At 56.5% G+C, this 19,017-nt stretch overlaps 1 protein-coding gene across 1 annotated transcript in view; it reads left to right on the forward strand.

Moving 5' to 3' along the window:
• ZXDC (ZXD family zinc finger C) overlaps positions 1 to 18,815 on the forward strand; it is a gene marked incomplete at its 5' end in the record, with an annotated part of 27,198 nt that extends 8,383 nt beyond the window's left edge. Inside the window, 7 exon segments of the mRNA XM_029243345.1 lie at positions 1,996 to 2,201; positions 2,203 to 2,646; positions 3,499 to 3,561; positions 4,153 to 4,237; positions 16,305 to 16,429; positions 17,153 to 17,251; positions 18,292 to 18,815. Coding sequence (XP_029099178.1) covers positions 1,996 to 2,201; positions 2,203 to 2,646; positions 3,499 to 3,561; positions 4,153 to 4,237; positions 16,305 to 16,429; positions 17,153 to 17,251; positions 18,292 to 18,378 — 1,109 coding nt within the window.
• Between the last annotated feature and the right edge of the window lie 202 nt (positions 18,816 to 19,017).

Raw genomic sequence — 19,017 nt, forward strand, 5'->3', positions numbered from 1 at the left:
TGGGTGATCAGGGGTGTGTGTCCCAGGCCTGGCGTTTACGATGTGGCACGGTCTCTTGTCGGGTGGGTGACTGGGGTACATCCCAAGCCCCACATTTATGATCTGACGTGGTCTTGCGTGGGGTAGGTGACTGGGGGGTGGCCCAGGCCTGGCATTTATGATGTGACGTGGTCTCGTGTCGGGTAGGAGATCAGGGGTGTGTGTCCCAGGCCTGGCGCTTACGATGTGACGTGGTCTCGTGTCGGGTGTGTGACGGGGCCCCAGGCTTGCCTCCTGATAAATAGGTACCTGGGAGCATCTGTTTATTGTGGACGGACTGTGCCAGGCCCTGAACTGGCTGCGCGGGTCCCCCTCACATTGGTCCCAGGTGGGGCTCACGTTGGCAAGGAAGTGCTGGGGTGAGGTCGTGGTGTGGCCTGATGCTGGATGCTCTGTATAAATGTTTGTTTAATGATTTTTGAATGTTGGCCCTTGCACGTTGGCAGGTCTCCAGTAAATATTTGTGGAATCAGCAAAATGCTGATAGGAAATTTATGAGCACGCTGGTATCTGTTTGCCTAGATTATTATTGATTTTTTCGTAGGGAGCTGAATCACCAGGGTTATCTAGGAAACTTTTGAAAAAGAGACATGTTTCCAGTTTTGATTACTTCAGAGAGTCGCTGCCCTTCCAGATGCTCCTTGGTGCTAGGTGATGACTGAGGCAGTGACAGACCGGCCCGGCTCTCAAACTGTGAGGCACGGCAGCCGCAGATGAGAGATTCTGAGTTTGGGTGCCGTTTATTTACTTTGGGGGTGGCGTCTAGAGTAGATTCTTCATAGGTTCACAGAAGAAGCGTCATAGGCGCTTCGGCGTGGGGTCCGCAGCTGGACGGCGTGAGCTTGGGATTTGCTCAGGGTTGGGAGGGAGGGGTGGTGCCAGGCCTGGGAGCGCCTTTCCCTCTGGCCGGGCCTGGGTGTCGGAAGCCGCAGGAGGGGGGCAGTCAAGGCCTCGTTTGGCAGCTGTGCCCGAGGTCTTTGTGCTTCCGTTTCCTGTTTGCTTGGTGCCTGGTGAGCCCTAGGATTTGGGTGATTGGGTGTTCTTGTGTGTGAACCCTCAACTTGAACATTCATTGAAGCTTCTTTACGGTATGTTGGTGTTCAGTATTCTCCCAAGGGTAATCTGGTTACTTACAATCTTAATTGAACAACAAATAATCAAGTATTCGGAGAGCGCTGCGCTGCGGCAGCAATGAAGTGAACGAGGGCGGCTCGTTGAGGGCCAGGCCCTGTGTCTGCCGCTGAGGGGCACAGACGCTGGGACCCGCGGCAGTGGGGGCAGTGGAGCCTGGAGACGGAGCAGCTCCGTCCAGGAGGCCACGGCCAGGCCTGCAGAGTGCGGTGTCTGACATGCGCTCTCCGCAGCTCCCTGGGGGCGCCCTGCTCCAGCCCAGAGGCAGGCGGGCCGGCAGGCCAGATTTTCCCCACTGTCCGTCCCTGCCCTTGCGCCCTCTCGTTCTGGAGAAGCTGCTTGTCGCGAAGTGGGCAGAGAGCTGGATGGGACGTGGACCCACATAGCTGATGCCAGGAATGTCAGGGAGCCAGGGTTCAGCGTGGCCTGAGGCCTGCAGGTGTCCGCTCCGCGAGGGTGCTTGGTCTCCTGGGGTGGCTGCTCGTGGTGGAGTGAGCTCAGGGTGTGAAGCCAGTAGGACTTGGGTTTGAGTCTTGCCTCTTCCGTCTCTGGGCGGTGTGACTTTGGGGAGTGTCGTTGACCCAGGTCACGCCCGTCGTCTGGGGAGATGCCTGTGGGCTCGAGGCTCCGGGCAGCGTGGACAGGGCGCCGGGCGTGTCCCCCACAGTGCCTCGCTGCAGAGCGTGGTCGCCTGCAGGGCTAGGCACCGGCGGCAGGAGGAACCATCCTTGTCCCCTCGGTGGCCGCCTGCTCACGTCTTGAGCACATACAGAGCTCCCTGGTCTCTGAGGGCCTGAGGTCACCAGAGTGTTCCTTCCTTTTCAGACCTCTTCCCTCCGCTGGGAGCTCCAAGCGCGCTCGCGCCCAGCAGCGACCTCAGCAGCCCCGGCCAGAGTGAGTTCAGCAGTGTGGACCTGGCGGTCCTCTTCTCCGACACGCCTGGCGACAGCGGTGGTGCCCCCAGGACCTCCGACGAGGCGCTCCGCACTGGGATCCTGACTGTCGACGTGACTTCTGTGAGCGCCTCTCTCGGGGGGGGGCCTCCCTGCCAGTCAGGCTGCCTCAGGGCCCATGGGCCCCCTGGTCTTGGTGGCCCACAGTGACGTCCCACTGGGCCCGGGCAGGCCCCTCGTCCTCGGGACGGCAGCCACGGTTCTCCAGCAGGGCAGCCTCGCTGCAGGTGACGTGCAGGCCGTGGACCCAGGGGCTCTGGGCTGTCTGGTGGCTCTGCCCGTGAAGAGCTTGAGTCGGGACCCCCAGGCTTTGACCTCTGCGAGCGGCCCCCAGGGAGACAGCAGTGCCCCGGAGCAGCTGGTTCCCATCAAAGTGGAGCCAGACTCGGCCCCCGACCCCAACGCCGTCAGACAGCAGGCGTGGAGCGGAGGGGCGCCGCGGCCTGTGGAGTCCAGCCCTGCAGAGGAGCTCGGACCTCGGAAAGACGCGGGACTTGGTGCGGGGACCGGCGGCTTCTACTTGGTATGAAGCGCTCTGTTCGGTCACGTCTCACACCCGTCGTGCGGTGTTCTGGATTAATCTGCGTGCAGACGTTTCTTAGGGGTTTGCGAAAGGATGGAGCTCCCGCCTGCAAGTCTGGAAATCTGAGCTCCAGTCTGGAGTCTGGAACGGACTGGTTTTTATGACCTTGAGCAAATCACTTAACGTGTCTGAGCCTTAAATTCTCACTTATTTCTAAAATGAGGGGCTTTGGCTACATGATTTCTAAGGTCTTTTTGAGTTCTGTGATTTGGTGATAACTTGTCTTTTCTTGAAAAAAGCTGAGGTATTTCATAATGTTGAAACGTTCTGCATTTGAGCTTATCACGTAATAGCAGATCCTCAGATGGAGTCGTGGCCAAGAGGAATTGTGACATCAAATGTTTCTTAAGGCTTAACGGAAACTAAAACCATGCAAAAATTTTTAATTTGAATTAACAACAACAAAAAAAGGGAGTGGTCTGGGAGCCTTTGTCTCTGGAGGGTTATAAGAGCACTTCTCCAGTTGCGAGCCTTGGCAGTTAATATATTTTAACTATATTTATGTCAGTTATACATTTAACATAATTTAAAGTAATTTAATCAGAGATTCTTAAGAGAACGTCTTACCTCAGCCTCAGGTGGGAGTGATCGAGTAGGTTTTTCTTTGTGGTGCAGGTTAAAAGTGATGGCGATGTTTATATTCAGAAAGTTAAATCTTATTTTACCGTGATATAAAGAAAAGTTACTCCTTTGAATCGGCGTTCTCTGTGAGGGATGCGGCAGTGGCCGAGGGCCGGCGGAGCACGAGACTGACCCTGACCCTGACCCTGACCCTGTCCGTTCTCTCACTAGCTGTGTGACGTGGGCCAGCCTGGCGTCTGTGAGCCCAGAAGGCGCGTGGCGAAGGGGCCGCAGGTACGCCCGAGCCTCCCTCTGTGGGGATGGGGGTTCCACCGTGTCCTCGCAGTGCGTCCGCAGGGCTACGGCGCTCCCAGTCCCGTGTGCGTACGTCAGGTCCCTCGGAAAACGCCCCAGTTCAGTGATGCACTTACCGCTCTGCTTTGCCGGGTGGGACCCCGAGTGGAGCAGCTGCCCTGAGCAGCCTCCGTGGGGCACACGGCCCGGGCCCCCGGGGTGGCCCAGCGGACGTGGTGTGACACGTCCTGCAACCCGGGGAGGGGCCGCAGTCAGTGAGTCCTGGTCACTGAGGACACACTGGTTCCGTGTGTCAGACAGCAGAGTGGCCTGCAGTTCACTTTCTGTGTAAAATATTTTAGTATGTTTTAGACTTTGAAGGAATAAACTTTGCTTCTCTGGATAATAAAATCACGTATATGGTTCCAACTCAAAGTCCGTGCAGCTGTCGCTGTCACTGGATGTGGCATTTGATTCTCTGAGCCTTTGCTGGGGTCTGTTCAGGAAGCAGACTCCGCGCTCAGTAGGTCCCCCGCTCCCCTCCCTCTACTGTTTGGGTCCCGTGACTGATACGCTTTTCTTTGGTCTCAGGAAGGCGGGGGCTCAGCAAGAACTGATTCCCGAGCCATTCAACTAGCCAAGGAAAAAAAGCAGAGAGGAGCTGGGAGCCACACAGGTGAGGCTGTGTGCGGGGAGGGGGCCGGGCGCGTCTCGTGGAGCCCCCCAGGGGGCATGTGGAGCTATGGATGCCCAGTGCAGGAACGCTTCTGATTTTAAAGTGTCGGCATCTTGTTTGAATTTAAAGGAAAAACACTAGACAGGACCTGCTAGTTTGTGACCTCCTCCGTCCATCCTGAAAATGGGGTAGTGGGCACAGTGCTTAAGGGAAACTGAGTCGGTCCTTTTGTGAAGGTGACGCTGAATTCTTCAAATAACGTTATCTTGTAAATTTCATTGTATAAAAAACATTTATCTAAAATATATTTTAAAACATCGAAAGGTATGTAGGGTTAGCAGTATACTAGTTTACATTTTCTTTTTCTTAATGTGACAGTGTCTTATTTCACCCTCCTCTCTGGGGTGGTAAATAGTGCCCCCTGGTGAGCGTGGGCCCCGTCAGCGTTCGTGCCGAGGAGGGCCAGCCCTGCGGTTCCCGAAGGCCGGGGTGGGGAGGGGGGGGTTATTGGGGGGGGGGCTTCAGAGATGGCGGTGGCAGGTGGTGGTGGCGTCCGTGAGGGCACAGTTGGTGAGGGGCCGGGGCCTCAGCTCCGTGGAAGTGGAGCTGCTCTGGGGCGGCATCTGTAGAGACAGTTTTGTTTTCATTGTTTTTGTAATATTTCAGCGTTATCTTTTTAAATACAAGGACACTTAAGAACGTTCCAGGCACTGTCATCACCTCTTTAGGAGTTAGCAGTACGTGTTTGCTTAAAGTCAGTATCCAGCCAGCGTTCCGGTTTTCAGTCGTTTCAGATGCCATGAATGCTTTTATGCCTGTTTATTCTAATCACCCAAGTAAGGCCCGTATTTCCTGTTGGTTGTTGCATGTCTGGGGTCTCTTTCACACTCAGAGCCCCGCCCGTGTGTGTGTGCGTGCGTGCGTGCGTGCGCTGGAGGCCGGGCAGTTTGCCCCGTCAGGTTGGCGGGTCTCACGCTTCAGGGTAACAGGTCGCTGTCTCCGTGTTTCCTGTAAACCAGGCGCTCCGGCTGGAGGCTTTGCTCTGACTCGACTTAGAGTCTGTGGGGCCCTGACGGCCAGCCCAGCCGCGGACGCCCCGGGTCTGGAGTGCTCATCATCGGGCTGCAGGAGGACACTGATGTCTTTCCCATTTCAAGCTAGAACACTTCTGCTCATACAGGAAAGTCAGCAGAAATGTCTACATTTTTCTCTTAATCAGTTTTCAAAATAACGAGCTAGCTGGTTTCTTTGCATCCTCCAGGGGTGGTCAGGGTACTTTATACGCTCATTGACTATCGACTTTCCAGGGAAATAGAAATCTGGAACCTGGCCAGTGTGCAGCCTGCACACGTGACGGCGGGGGAAGAGCTTCTTCTTGGGGTGTGCAGGCTCACCCTCGCTCACCTTCGCTCACCTTTGCCCCGCGTGACCTGGAAAGCCCTCTTGTGTCCCGTAACAGCCAGGAGGTAGGGGAAGATAAATAGAGACCCGCAGCCCCTTTCCAGAACCCTCGGGGCCAGCTGTGTGTTTCCCTGACCCTTTACTTTGGAGGCATTTTAGACTTGCAGAAACACGCTTCCATGTGTGTTGTCCCCAGTTGTGGTGCCCTTCACCTACCCTCCCTCGTGTGGACGTGGTCCGAGATCACGTGTGTCCACAAAGCTGGGGAAGGACCGGGGCCACGGGCCACTGATGGGCTCGGACCTCACGTGCACGCGACGGTCCCCTAGGGCCCTCTTCTGCCCAGGGTCCTGGGTCAGCCCCTCGGCCTCTTCCTCTGTGTCTGTTCCTCGACCTTCCAGATGGTCCCGTCGAGATGCTGGCCCTTCAGTCCAGGGCGTCGCTCCCTTCGGGTCTGTCTGGTGCTTTCTCTTGATTGGACCAAGGTTGTGTGTTTTGGGGGGCCCAAAGTGAGGTGCCCTTGTCCCTGCATCTTGTCGGGGTCCATGCAGTAAACTTATTGGGGCAAAGCTGACATTGGCCCCTTGGTTGAAGTGGGGTCCTCTGTGTCCTCCATGGTGAAGTCCCTGCTTTTCCCTTTGTAGTGATAAATGGCTGTTTGGAGGCGGCTACTTTGGGCTGGAGTGCAGACCTGCAGGATTACCGCACTCTCACACCTCCAGCAAGTGTAAGGGGTCCCTGTGACTCTCTGGGTTCACGAATTCTCTAGAAGGGCCCAGAACCCATGGTTATGGATTATCGCAGCAAAGGGACACACGGTACAGTTGGCTGCAGGCAGAGGACACTCCCAGCGAAGCTACCAGCCGCCCTGTCCCTGGCGCTGTGGTCAGTGCTGGCGGCCCCACCCCCTCCGGAGGCCGAGCTGCCCCTGTGGCCCAAGGCTGCCACCCCGAGTCACATTGTCAGACTGTCTGAAGGGGCCTGTCTGCCAGATGGCGCGCTCCAGAGGCCTCGAGACTCCTTCCCGGGGACTGGGCCACGGGGCGAGGTTAGCCCGGTCCCACGCTGCGCCGGGTCCGTTCTCCTCACCCGCCCGCTTGTTCCGCACGTGAGGACAGCTTGGCCTGTGCTGTCATCACTGTGGTGGTCTAACGGTGATTTTCCATTTCCCTCCGCCTGTGCGTGTATTAATTAGAATTTTCTGGAAGGGAGAGTTGTCCCTTCTCTCCCCTTATCAGTGCAGTCAGTTATCTCAGTACAGGCTCGAAGACACTGACGTTGTCCTTCAGCGTAATGTCATTGGTGCTGGGTTATAATCGATACTATCTGTGTCGATTTGGCCACTGGCAGCTCTTTTGGTTGGATTCTTATGCCCTCCTGCCAGGCACTCCCCTCACTTGTTGGCACCACCAGGCCCAGCCCTGGAGCAGCCGCTTCTCAGGGTGCCCGTTCCCACGCTGGGTGCGGGTTGTGCCACTGCCTGTTGCCCCAGGGCGCTGCTGCCTCGGGACGCCCGGTGGGCGTGCTGGGAAGCAGATTCATGCACGTGAGCCCACGCTGCTGTGCTTCGGAGTCAGAGCGTGTTGCGTTTTAGGGCGGGAGTGTGGCACACACATTCTGTATTTCTCACCACGCCTAGTTCTGGTGTTGGCTTTTTAGTGAAACGCATTCACTTAAGTGAGTCAGTAAGACTGTAAACTGTCTTCACGTGCTTTTGGGTCGCGTGTTGCTGCTACGTTCTTTTTGGCACCAAACTTGGGAGAAACCTGGGTTTGGGGACTTCCTGGGTTTCGGGATGTGTAATAGGTCCGAGAGTAGAGGAGCTGCAGCCGCAGGACTGCTGGTGGAGTCGAGTCGTGTAAGCACTGTGGCTTCACGGTGTCGCCGCGGTTCAGTGCAGCGCACCCGTTGGTTCTTAGGGAATGGGTAGTCTGAACGATTTGAAAAGTGGACATAAGGTCGAAAATCCAACACTGTTGCCATTGGGTTGCTGTTGAGTGCTGAGGTTCCCCCCTCAAACCGAGAATATTTGCTCAACGTAAAAGAGAAACTTTTATTCTTGAAGCTGACAGTTAGCAAAATAAGCTTTAAAAAAAAAAATGTACCCGACTTCAGAACTGTGAACGGATGTGCCCTTTCTGCAGGGAGGAAGGGAGGAAAGCATGGTGCCCACTGGAGGAGGTGTAACCGGCAGAACACACACGTCTGTGTGACAGTGAAAACGTAAATGAGTGGGACTCCCCCACTGTTTTGACTGAGACAGAAAGCAAAACCCCAACCACACGATGTCCAGAAGAGACATATTGTGGACGGGAGTATTTAGAAGGTTAAAATTAAGACAAGATAGAGCAAAACAGAAGTTACAAAGTAGGGGTTAATACTAATATCAGAAGCATAGAATTCAAAGAAAAACAATTGGGACAGAGAAGGCTTTTCCTATTTTTAGTTGCTGTTCACACATAATCGACAGTCTTACCATGACTTGTGACCGTTTGTATGAATATTTATATGAAAACTTACAGTAGCGAACAATATGAAGTAAGCACAGATGGAACTCCAGGAGAACTGGATAAAAACCTAGCAGTATTGGAATTTGTTAATTTAATTATTTGCAGAACAAGCAGAAAAAATAAAGATGTAAAATATGTTTACAGTGGGATTAGTAAAGTTGTTGTAATAGGTGCTACTCCATGACAGTGGAATATTTATATAAATTGAACTGAACAAATTAGGCGTCAGGAAAACCATAGCAAAGTCTAGGAAAAAACAGCTTGGTACTACATGTTTTTGACCGTAATGTGGTAAAACACAGTAATAATCACTTGGGAAACAAAATAAAACTTAGTAAGAACTCTTGGGTGAAAGAAGAAATAGGAGCTGGTTAGAGACTTCCAGGAGGAGCAGGTGGCCGTGTGGTGGCGTGAACTTGAGCAGGCAGCCTCTTGGGCCCCAGCCTTCTCTGTGAAACAGGCGGAAGAGCACCCGCTGAGGGTTCCTGAGGGGCTGGGGGTTCCCTAGGTGCTGGGGGTTCCCGAGGGGCTGAGGGTTCCCTAGGGGCTGGGGGTTCCAGAGGGGCTGAGGGTTCCCTAGGGGCTGGGGGTTCCAGAGGGGTTGGGGGTTCCCTAGGGGCTGGGGGTTCCCGAGGGGCTGAGGGTTCCCTAGGGGCTGGGGCTTCCAGAGGGGCTGAGGGTTCCCTAGGTGCTGGGGGTTCCCGTGGGGCTGCGCTGGGCTGAGGCGGGTGCAGTGCCTGCGGCCCTGGAAGGTTGGCGGTGGTTGTTCTGTGTGGGAGGGGCAGGTGCGCCGAGCAGGGCGCCTTCTTCTTGAACAAGGAGGAGGGGCTGAGTCTTTCAGGACGGAAACAGAACAGACTAAGATGAGTCAGAAATCCTGATTTTGACACTTAAGTGTGAAAACCTACTCAGATTTTAAAAAAAATCTGTGTGGGCCAAACAGAGCGGTCTTAAGTGGGTACAGCTCCTGGGCTGCCATTTGCTACATCTGTCTGAGCAGTTTTACAAAGGACAGAGGGGAAGCGTAAGTGAATTCCACAGATTCAGTGGAAAGTAAATAGAAATCCTCTCTACTACGTGATTATAAGTTTGGAGTCCTTGCAACAAGATGCGTGGTTTTCCAAGAAGACAGAAATCATCATTACTCAGAAACCAGGGGTTGGACGCCGTGGATGGAGTGGAGTGAGTGTTTCCGGGGCTGAGCTGTGGGCGGGTCTGCCCCTGGTGGAGGCACGGTCGGTGCCCTGCCAAGGGGCCGTGGGAACGGGAATCGCCCATGGCCTGGGTGTCTCCCGGATGGTGACTTCTGAAAATAGAACACCGCTCCCCAGAAAACACACTTGGGGTTCGGCAGCGCGTTTGGTCTGCTGTCCCACAGCGGGTTAGGGAGCCTGAGGTGATTGCGGTAGGAAGTCTGCTACTCAGGTCTCACAGGGAAGGGTCCCTGAGGAACGGTACTGTCTTCTCAACAGATCCTCTCTTTATTCTAAAAATTGGTTTCTGTTCCTGATGGAAATAGGAATGGAAGGAAGGTTCTGTAGCCAGAAGCCAACCCCACCCTAACGGTGGGTCACCAAAGGCGTCCTGCTTGGACTCACCGCCGTCGTCCCCTTGTGTCAGTGTTGTCCCGGAGCTTCTGGCCCTTGAAATAAACTGAGAGGAATGAGCGAGACCTGCAGGGAGGGGATAGACGGTGACTCAGAAGAGAACCCGAAGGATCCCCGGAAAGTGATGGGGCTGAGGTGTTACCCAAGTGCCCCGTTTTAGCCGCAGGAGTGCCCTTTGTGGCCGCAGCTTGGAGGAAGGACAGTGGAGAAGGCGCCCTTCACAAGGAGGACATTTCCCAAGTGGGCGGGACCTGAAAGGGGGGGGGACAGAACTGGCCTGAGACGCTGCGGGGAGGAGGCTCCTGCGATCACAGTAATCAAGGAAGACAGTAAGTCAGGAGGGGTGTGGGCATCACGAGGAGCCGGCCCACGAGGCTTCGCAGGCTCGCGTAGGGCAGAGGCCCCGTGTGGGCTTGCGCGGGTGAAGGGCCGTTCTGGCGAGGCCCGGGTCCGGAGGGTGCGCTCAGCACGGGCCCTTTGTCCAGAGCAGCTGGCTGGGAGCGTTTTGGGAACGAGTTCGGAGCCAGCAGGAGGCCAGGCTGCTGGGGCCTCTGGGTCACTGTCAGAACTGGGCTCCCGTGAGAGCGTGATTAGAAGAGGGACGTGGTATTTTCTAAAGGATTCTTCCACCTGTCCTTGTGAAAGTAAGCCATAGGGACACGGCGCAGGCAAGGAGAGCAGGGGCTTCTTGGGGTACCCCACCGAGGTCAGCATGGTGCCGGTGTGGGTGCCCTGGTCCGGCGGGGCCGGGCCACTGAGCACACCCTCGGACTAGCGGCGAGGGCAGCTCTGCCCGTTCCGTGAGTGCGTGAGGGCCTCGGGGGACCCTGCGACCCAGGCAGGACGCAGACCTGGGGCGGGGGTGGGCGCGGGGCTGGAGAGCGTGCAGGGAAGGCTGTGGGTCTCGCCGGGCGCTCACGGTTCATGCTCACAGACCATCCGTACGGCCGTGGGAGCAGATTAAGGAGAGCAGCGGGCAGGGCCGTGTGTGCTTCAGGCCCCGGCTTTGCGGTTGGGCGGAGGACTCCCGTCTGCGTAGACCGCCCCCTCCACCGGCCCTAGGCCTGGCTGGCTGTGCGCCTGGCAGGCCTGCCTGCGCGGTGCACGGCCCTGGCTCGCTCTGCGGGTCCATCCACCTTTCTGGGTGGGTCCTCACCTTGCCCTTCCCAGCGGGCCCAGCTTGGCCTTTCCGTCCTGGGAGCGGGGCAGGAGGAGGGGACCAGGACCTCGCTTGCGCTGTGTTCCCTGGCCCGTTCCTGCGGGGCGGCCCTGCCGTGGTTCTGGCCCTGTGTGCTGTCCCCCTCCTGGACTCTGGGGCGGCAGTGCCCGCCTGAGGTGCTGCTGTGCTTTAGTGCACCGTCACCCACGTCCCTGTTGCCTGCATGGAGCCCCGCTGGGTGCCACACCACAGCGTCCCTGCGTGCCACTGGGCCCCGACCGACCCCCGGCGAGAAGCACCTCTGAGGGGCAGTGATGTTGCAGCTGCTCCTGTGACCACAGACCTCGCTGAGGGCCCCTCGGCCCCTTGGTGTTGGCAGGGTGCCCCTGCTCCCTCATCAGCGCGTGTGGGTGTGGGCTCGTCTGTACGTCCCTGGAAACACACACGCCTGTACTTGGTGCACGGCTAGCAGCGTGAGCTTCGGCACACGGGTGCCCCGTCCTGCCCGGTGTCCCACAGAGTTCCTCGTAGGGCTGGTCCTATGCCCTGTGTCCTGGCTCCCCCACACCCCGTTCCCTCTCCACGTCCTCACGGCAGCCTGAGGCGTGGCTACTGATGCCCCATTTTCTGGGTAGGAACTTGAGGGGGACGGACCCCACGGTGCAGGGCCGCAAAGTCTTCAGGGGCCTGGCGGCACCACGTCGCACACAGAAAGTGTCTCACCAACCGCGAGTGTGGCGGATGCGGTGCTCCTGGGGAGCCAGCACGCGGCCCGGATGACGGCCTCTCTCGGGTTGGGGTCGGGGTGGGCACTGTTGTGTACTCACCGATGCCGAACAAGGCAGTTGACAGAAGTCCTTATGGCTGATTTTTAAAAATCATAAAACCTCTTCATCCTTAGGAACCAGAAAGACTTCCCTAGTAAGCAGGTCAGACTGGCAGCGTCGTTTCCCATCACGGTGGGGAAGAGGCAGCCGGGCAACAGCACAGGGGCGTTAGGCACATCTGCGGAAGTCTGGAGGAGGGTGGGTACGTAGGGAGAAGTGGTGATTGCTTTCCGATGACGGTTATAAACCCAAGGGAACTGACTCCAGTCATTAGAAATAAAGAGGGAAGGATAGGTAGCTCATTGCACAATGAACTTGCAAGTATCAGATTCGTAGCTTTTCTATTAGAATAATCCGGAAAAAAGTAACGAAAGACGGATCTCACTCATAATGGCATTTTAACAGTAACAAGGTGTCTTGGGACCCCCAGTGACAAGGACGCCAGGCCTGGATGAGGCCTGCTCAGGGCCTCCCCATACCTGGCTTGAAACGCTCTGCCTCTAGTGTTGATTTACATCTTTTATTCAGTTCCTTGAAAATCCCAAAGGAACTTGAAGCCCCCTGTCAGGCTTCAGTTCCTGTGGAAGATGAACTTGGTGAGACTCTTGGTGCGTCTTCAGGAAAGAGAAATGGTGGGAGGGCCCTGGGGGCCTGAGGCGGGCTGGCCCGTGGGACACTGGGCGCAGAGCAGAGCGTGGGGTCCGGTGAGTGGCTCTGGTGACGCTGGCTTAGTCGGGGAGAAAGGAAGTGGCTTCTTACTTGGCCTGTGCTCCACCGCCCTGGGAGACCACGTCCTTCGTTTTGATGGTGGTCGTTTTCCGTGTGTATAAAGTGCACGTATATCCTTATCTGGAAGAAGTGATACAGTACTCTGCTCTTTCCTGTTAACAACGTGAATGTCTCTCCTTGTGAATGATCTGTTTCTATAGCGCGTCTTCTCGACAGCTGTGTAGGACTGAACACGTCGGTGACTTCAGCCCCAGTGCCTCTGCGTCCATGCTGTGTCCTGTCGGATCTCCTTCCTTGCAGGAATGGAGGGAGCGGTCCCTTGCTGTGTTCTGTGGCTCCGACGAGGAACCCCGGTGGGGAGTGACCACGTGGTCACCCCGCCCACTGGGCGTGGAGGGCAGGTTCTGTGGCGCAGGGGTGTGCTTGCGAGGGCCTCGCGGTGGAGCTGGGGTGGGCGCGCACGTGGTCCGAGCTGGGTCTGTGCTGCCGGCCTCACCTGGTCTCGCTGGGCCCTGGGAGGGCAGCTGGGGGTCCCGTAGTTCACGGATGGGCCAGGGGTCCGGCGTGCAGTGTGGAGTCCAACTCACCCTGCCGTTTGAGGCCCAAAGAGGGTGGTCTTTTGAGGTCTGCTTAGTGGAAGCGTATCTGCTGGCTGGATTTACTCTCCTCTCCCTTCAAGTCACCCAGCACAGATCAGCATTTTGGATAAATGTGGAGAATACTCAGTTCAGTGTGAAGATTACCTGCCTGGTAAGAGTTTGTGGATTTCCACCGTGGAAAAGGAAGTTTGATTTTTCTTTTGATCGGCTTATTAATTAGATGAGTCACGTTATGTTTAGCGCCACAGCATCTTTTACTGGTGAGGACTCGGGGCTGCATGGTCGTCGTGGGCTCCGTGTGGCGACCCTTGGTTTGCGTCCACGTGCCTTCAGGCATCCGCAGAGACAGACTTCTCCGTCATGCTCAGGCGTGGGGTTAATTTGTGGTCGTCTTGAGTGTCGACACAGTACCCGATGGCACAGTCTGTCATTTGGGGTTGTGTAACAGAACACCCGCCGCCATGGCTCGAGCAGGGAGTCTGGGCAACGCCCGCTCCGTGGGGGTCAGGGTCCCCTCCTCGTGGTGCCGACAGCGGTGCTCTGCCTGGGTCTTGGGTGTGAGAGGGGCCTGGGGGGCCGCAGCCTCCATGCGTTCTCTCCTAGCATCAAGTCGGGGGCCACTGCAGGCTCTCCTGCCCCTTTCCCTCCACAGACGCCCGCTGTGTCTACACCAGCCTCACCACGCCCCTCGGGAGAGTGCGGAACAGGCCAGGGTCTTCCCGAGCCCCTCGGCCAGGCCCCGTGGATTGGTCCGGGGATGAGCCCTGTACACTGTGGATGTGGCCAGTTCGCCCGCCCACCCTCCGGCAGGCCTCCCAGGGGCGCGTGTCGAGGTGCTTGGAGTTGGGGCATGTGGTGGGCCCGTGGGGGGCGCTCTTCCCCGGAGACCCTCAGCTTCCCAGCCCCCGCTGCTGCCGCGAGTCGAGCTGCTGGAGAAGAGGGTCCAGGAAGGCCGGGCGGCACAGGCACCCGCACGAGGGCCGCTTTCGGCTGCGGGCCTCCTGTCCCGGGCCCGGTCGTTAATCTGGATGGGGGCGGGGAGCCCCGGGCGAGAGAGAGCCCTTCACGCCAGCGATTCCTGTAAATGTAGCCATGGGGTCTGTGGGGTCACCAGACACTGGATTGAAGGTACACGTTGAAAAGAGGACTTTTGTGATTTCTTTCAGGTTAGGTGTGTGCTGATACAGTAGTTAAAAGTGACTTCGCTTGGTCTTATTAACAGTGATATTCTAGTTACTCGCTTTTCAGCAGTGTGGACCCATCTTCCGTTAAGTATGAAGGAAATGCGGAATCGTGATGTGTAGAAACAATTAGTGGGGTTTATTTCTGATTTGTACATGTGATTTTTACTCAATTTCCCCCTAGTTGAGCAGCATACGTGCCCACATTCATGAATGAAAGCAAAGCTTTGATCATAGCTCTCGTTTCACAGATAACTTAGAGCGCGACCCACACAGCTGGCACTGAGTCCCTGCAGCGTAAATAAGGAGAAATGGCTCAGGTTCATCTCATCTTTATGCTGTATGACTACATGATGAATAGTAGATATACATCATTTAAATCTTGCCTGCTTTTAAAACTGACTTCAAAAGATGCATTATTTGGTGCCTTCCTTAATTTAACTCCATAGTGGTTTCATGATATTCTTTGAAGCATGTCTTGATATGTTCATTTGGATTAAAAAATGAAGTCGGACCCTTCAGCAGAGTAAGGCTGACCATGCTACATGGGCTTCGTCCAACATAAATGAGCTGGATTTTCAGCTGAATAGTTGGGATGAAACTAAAGCACACGAGCATTTTATTAAGACATTTTTTTAATTGGCAGAAATGTATGTTTACCAGTCTCAGTGCTCACGCAGACACGAGCCACCTGGGAGCAGGCCGGCAGTGCACTCCTCTGGATGCATTTTTCGGTGTAATTTTCCTTTTAATATTTTATAATTATCAAAGTTTAATGTCTTATTTTGACGGGGTTTGTGTTTCTGATAATTGCAGTGGTAACTCACTTTTTCAGATGAAGAATGTTCACTTCTAGAAAGTATATTTAAGAAAACTTTAAAAATAGGTAAAATTTCAATTTATGTACAGATTTGTATTGCGGGGAAATATCTGAGGGTGATAAAAGACTTCAAAGCATAACGATGATTCAGGTAAAATTCCAGAGGTGGCTGGAACAGCACAGGCCCCCGGAGGACAGGGGGGACATCGAATTCCTCCCTGTTGAAGGGGAGGGAGTGAGTCCTGCTGGGAGCAGCAGGGGCGTCAGGCTCCTGGGGCAGGCGGAGAACGGGGGCTGGACCCAGAGGACACACATGGAGGGGCGTCGGCAGTGAGACCCCGGGGATGGGGCCCGCAGGCTGGCTCGTCGGGCAGCAGAGCCAACCGTGCCCGGCAGAAGGGAGACAGAACCTACATAGCCGGCCAGCCTCTCGTGGTTTTCATCTTTGACTTGAGGTCAATTAGATGTTTTCCTGAAGACGTGTTTTCTGGAAGTAGCAAGTCGTTCAGCCTCACTTGTTCTTTTGGCGCTGCTTAATTCAACAACATTTAATTGGGTGCTTCTATTAAGTGAGCTTGTATGCCGCTATGCTGCTCACCGTAAGGTTGTCTTTGTGAAGCCGTTCCATGCCTGTGTCTGCCCAGCAGTGACAGCGCCTCCGCCCCTGGGTGCTCGCTCTGCGCTGGGCTCGGTCCTGCACCCTGAGCACATCCACGTGGTCCGTCCTCCCCACACTCTGCAGTGGGAGCCCCAGGCCAGAGCTCAGCTCACCTGTCCAGGGTCAGGGAGAGTTGGTGGTGGAACCAGGCTTGAATCCAGGGTTCCTGTGTCAGAAAAACCCTTTCTGGGTGTTAGGATGTTTTCTTTCTTCTTTGTGCTTAATTTTTTTAAAGAGCACGTTGTTATGAAACCACGAAAGCGATGGTTTTTGCGAAGGAAGCTGGACAGAAAGAGCCATTTAGCAGGTGCTGAGGTGCCGGCAGGGGGGCGCGGGGGGGGGATGCAGCCGGCTTCCCTCCCTTCTTTTTCCGTGAGCTTGGTCATGCTCCGTGTGTCAGGGACCCTGCGTGCCCCAGGCTTTGAGGGTGAGGAGGAATCCACCCTTGAGGACGGCGTGGCCTGAGCCGTCTGTGCGGAAGACACGAGAGCCTTGCTCAGCTCCAAGCGGAGGCCTGGTCTTGGCCTCTTCCCTCTGGCTGAGCAGCCGTGAGTCTGGGGGCCTTGTGTGTTTCAGGAGCCGCGGGGCCCTCCCTGAGCACAGGGGAAGGTGACGTCCATGCCGGCCCGGGAGCCTGGCTGTGGGGCAGCCTTGCAGTGCCCGGCGTGGCTCTGCCGTGCGTCCAGGTCCAGCTGCTGCAGGTAAGAGCCCGTGAGCCGTCCTGCCCCGTCCTGCATCCCTCCTGTCCGTCACTCCACTGTGTCCACACTTCCCCACGCATTCCCCGTGTCCAGCTCCCCTGCAGCCTGCCCTCTGCACTCCATCCCGCTCCTGCCTGAGGTCCCGTGGCCGCACCCGCAGACAACTGGCAGTGCGTCTGGCTCCTTGTGCAGCCGGGTCCCCGGACTTGGCTTCTGTCCTCACGGGGCTGGGTGAAGGCAGCGTGCTCATGCTGTGCCAGGATGCACCTGGAGGAGGTGGCCTGTGTGGAAAATGGTGCCGAGCTTGTTTCTCTCTTACTTTCTCTGCCGCACTGAGGCCCTCAGGGCAGGGCTGGCCACCTCTTGGGCGGCGCCCGGGCCATTGCGGACCTGCAGCTGCGGCTGCTCCCACCTCTGTGGCTCTGTCACCTTCAGCCTCGCTTTCCAGGGGCTGGAAGATGGTTTGCAAGGGTTTTGGGAGAGAAGAGGTTTAAACGCTGAGGAGGTACAGCTCTGACCCAGCCTCTTTGAGCACCTCTGTGTACTCGGCTCTCGGGCCGCGGGGCCATGCAGCTGGGCCTCGAGCTGGGCTTGGGGTAGGGCTCCGGTCACTGCTGGGCCTCAGGCCGCCCCTGGAAGGCGGGTGCGCTGGTTCTGCTGCGTCTCAAGGTAGCGGGACTCCTCGGGCCAAGGTGACTGAGCCGTGTGCGGTTGCCTTCCCAGGATGACCCCTCAGGGCACGTGGTCTTCCCGTTGGCGCCCGGCCCACAGCCTCCTGTCTCCCAACCCCTGCTTGCTGTCATGCCCGTCTACGTCCTCCAGGTCTGGATGCCTCTTTGCTCTTTGGGTTTGTTGAGACTCGTGAAGCTTCCGGCTTCCTGAGGTGTCTCCCTGAGGCGGCCTTGCATGGGACTCGCTGCGTGGGTTGCCAGGGTGTTTTTCCACTTTGTGGAAGAGGTGGCTAAGGGATCGAGACGTAAAAGGTGGAGCGTACAGCTGGGATTCACTCATCACGGTAGATGGGGTGGAATTTAATACGGTCTTCAAGGGTCATACGTTTAGAATTGTGGAAGTTGGGCGGGCCAGATTTTAGCCTGTGGGGAAATAGGCTAAGCTGAGTATGGGTGGCAGTGGATAATTGAGATTTGGGTAAAAAATAATGATGTAGCTTATCCATCCAATCTCAAACGTTTACGTGAGAAACAAACAGCAATTTTGGTTTTCTTATATTCGAATTGGGCTGTTCGACATTTTCCGTAACGTTAGAAGTGAATGTTGAACGGAGCGCGGGGTGGGGGTGAACTGGAGGGCGTGCGGTCACAGCGTCTGGACGGCCTCACGGCCATCCCCTCCATCCGTCGGGTGTTCCTCATCTCAGGGTCGTGTACAAGTGAGCAGGGGGTCGCTGTGGCCTGGAACCTAGTGCTGACAGCTGTTCCCTGGTGGCAGGCTGGGTGGTGGTGGTGCGGCCACGTGGCTGGAGCCCGTCTGCGCTGATGCCGCGGACGGCAGCTTGTGACCGTGACTGGGAGTGGGGGGGCGCTCCCAGAGCGAGTGGGGAGGGTCAAAGGTCAGGGAGGACAGTCCCATCTCTGAGGAAACCCAGAGCAGAGGACTGAGTTCACCTTTGCTTAGTTTTGTTGATACTAAAATCCTTCAAGGAATATATGCTTAAAATGAGGAAACCCAGAGCAGAGGACTGAGTTCACCTTTGCTTAGTTTTGTTGATACTAAAATCCTTCAAGGAATATATGCTTAATTTAGGGGGGAAACGAGCGTTTTCAACTAAGGGAGGCCAGGGGCGCGTGTGGGCCTGCGCTGTGCTGCGGTTGCCGAGCTCACCACTGTGCTTGGTTTCGCAGGAGGTGCTCCCTGCAGCTGGAGGGGCCACTGGGCCCGAGGACATGTGGAGCTCGGGCAGCACGGTCGGCCTGTGGGCCCTGCAGTGAAACCAGCTCTGCCTGGGCCGAGGGCGCCACTTGGAAGGCTGGCCTCGTTCTTCAGAGACTTCGGGTACATTTTCGCCAAGTGTTTTTCTTACGTTTTATCAGGGACCTGTTTGGGGCCGTACCATCCTCTCAGGGCAGAGCGTGCCTTTTCCTCGCTCGGCTGTGCACGCAGCCTGCATCCGCCTGAGCTTGCTGCGTGCCTAGGGAAGAGGACGGAGCCTCCGCGGTGGCCCCTGACGGGGCTTCAGCACTCGGCGCAGCGTCTGGCTGAGAGCGAACAGGCTGTCCCCGCCCTCGGTGGGGGTCGCGGTTGAGCTGGGGTGGCACCGGGTCTAGTGGCCCAGGTGGCCTGGTGTCAGGGGAACGTGACGGGAGACGAGGCCCCCGGGCCCTGTCGCAGCCCCTGCACAGACCAAATATAGAGTTAAACCTTTAAAGTGATGATTTTGAGTTCTGTATTTGGGTAGTAACGTCTAATGGCAATTGGACAGCGGTCTGTACAGCCACGTTCTGAGCACTGAGGTGTGTGCATTGTTGAGGGTGACCGTGTGTTTTCCCGGAGTGAGGTCTGTCCTGCAGAAGGAGACAAGTCAGTGGGCCGGACACAGGCTCTCAGAAACGGTGTTTTGCCTTGTGCCT

The sequence above is a fragment of the Monodon monoceros genome, unplaced genomic scaffold (genome assembly GCF_005190385.1).
Source record: "Monodon monoceros isolate NGI ecotype Baffin Bay Population unplaced genomic scaffold, NGI_Narwhal_1 Super_Scaffold_3, whole genome shotgun sequence".
In the NCBI taxonomy this organism is placed as follows: Eukaryota; Metazoa; Chordata; class Mammalia; order Artiodactyla; family Monodontidae; genus Monodon; species Monodon monoceros.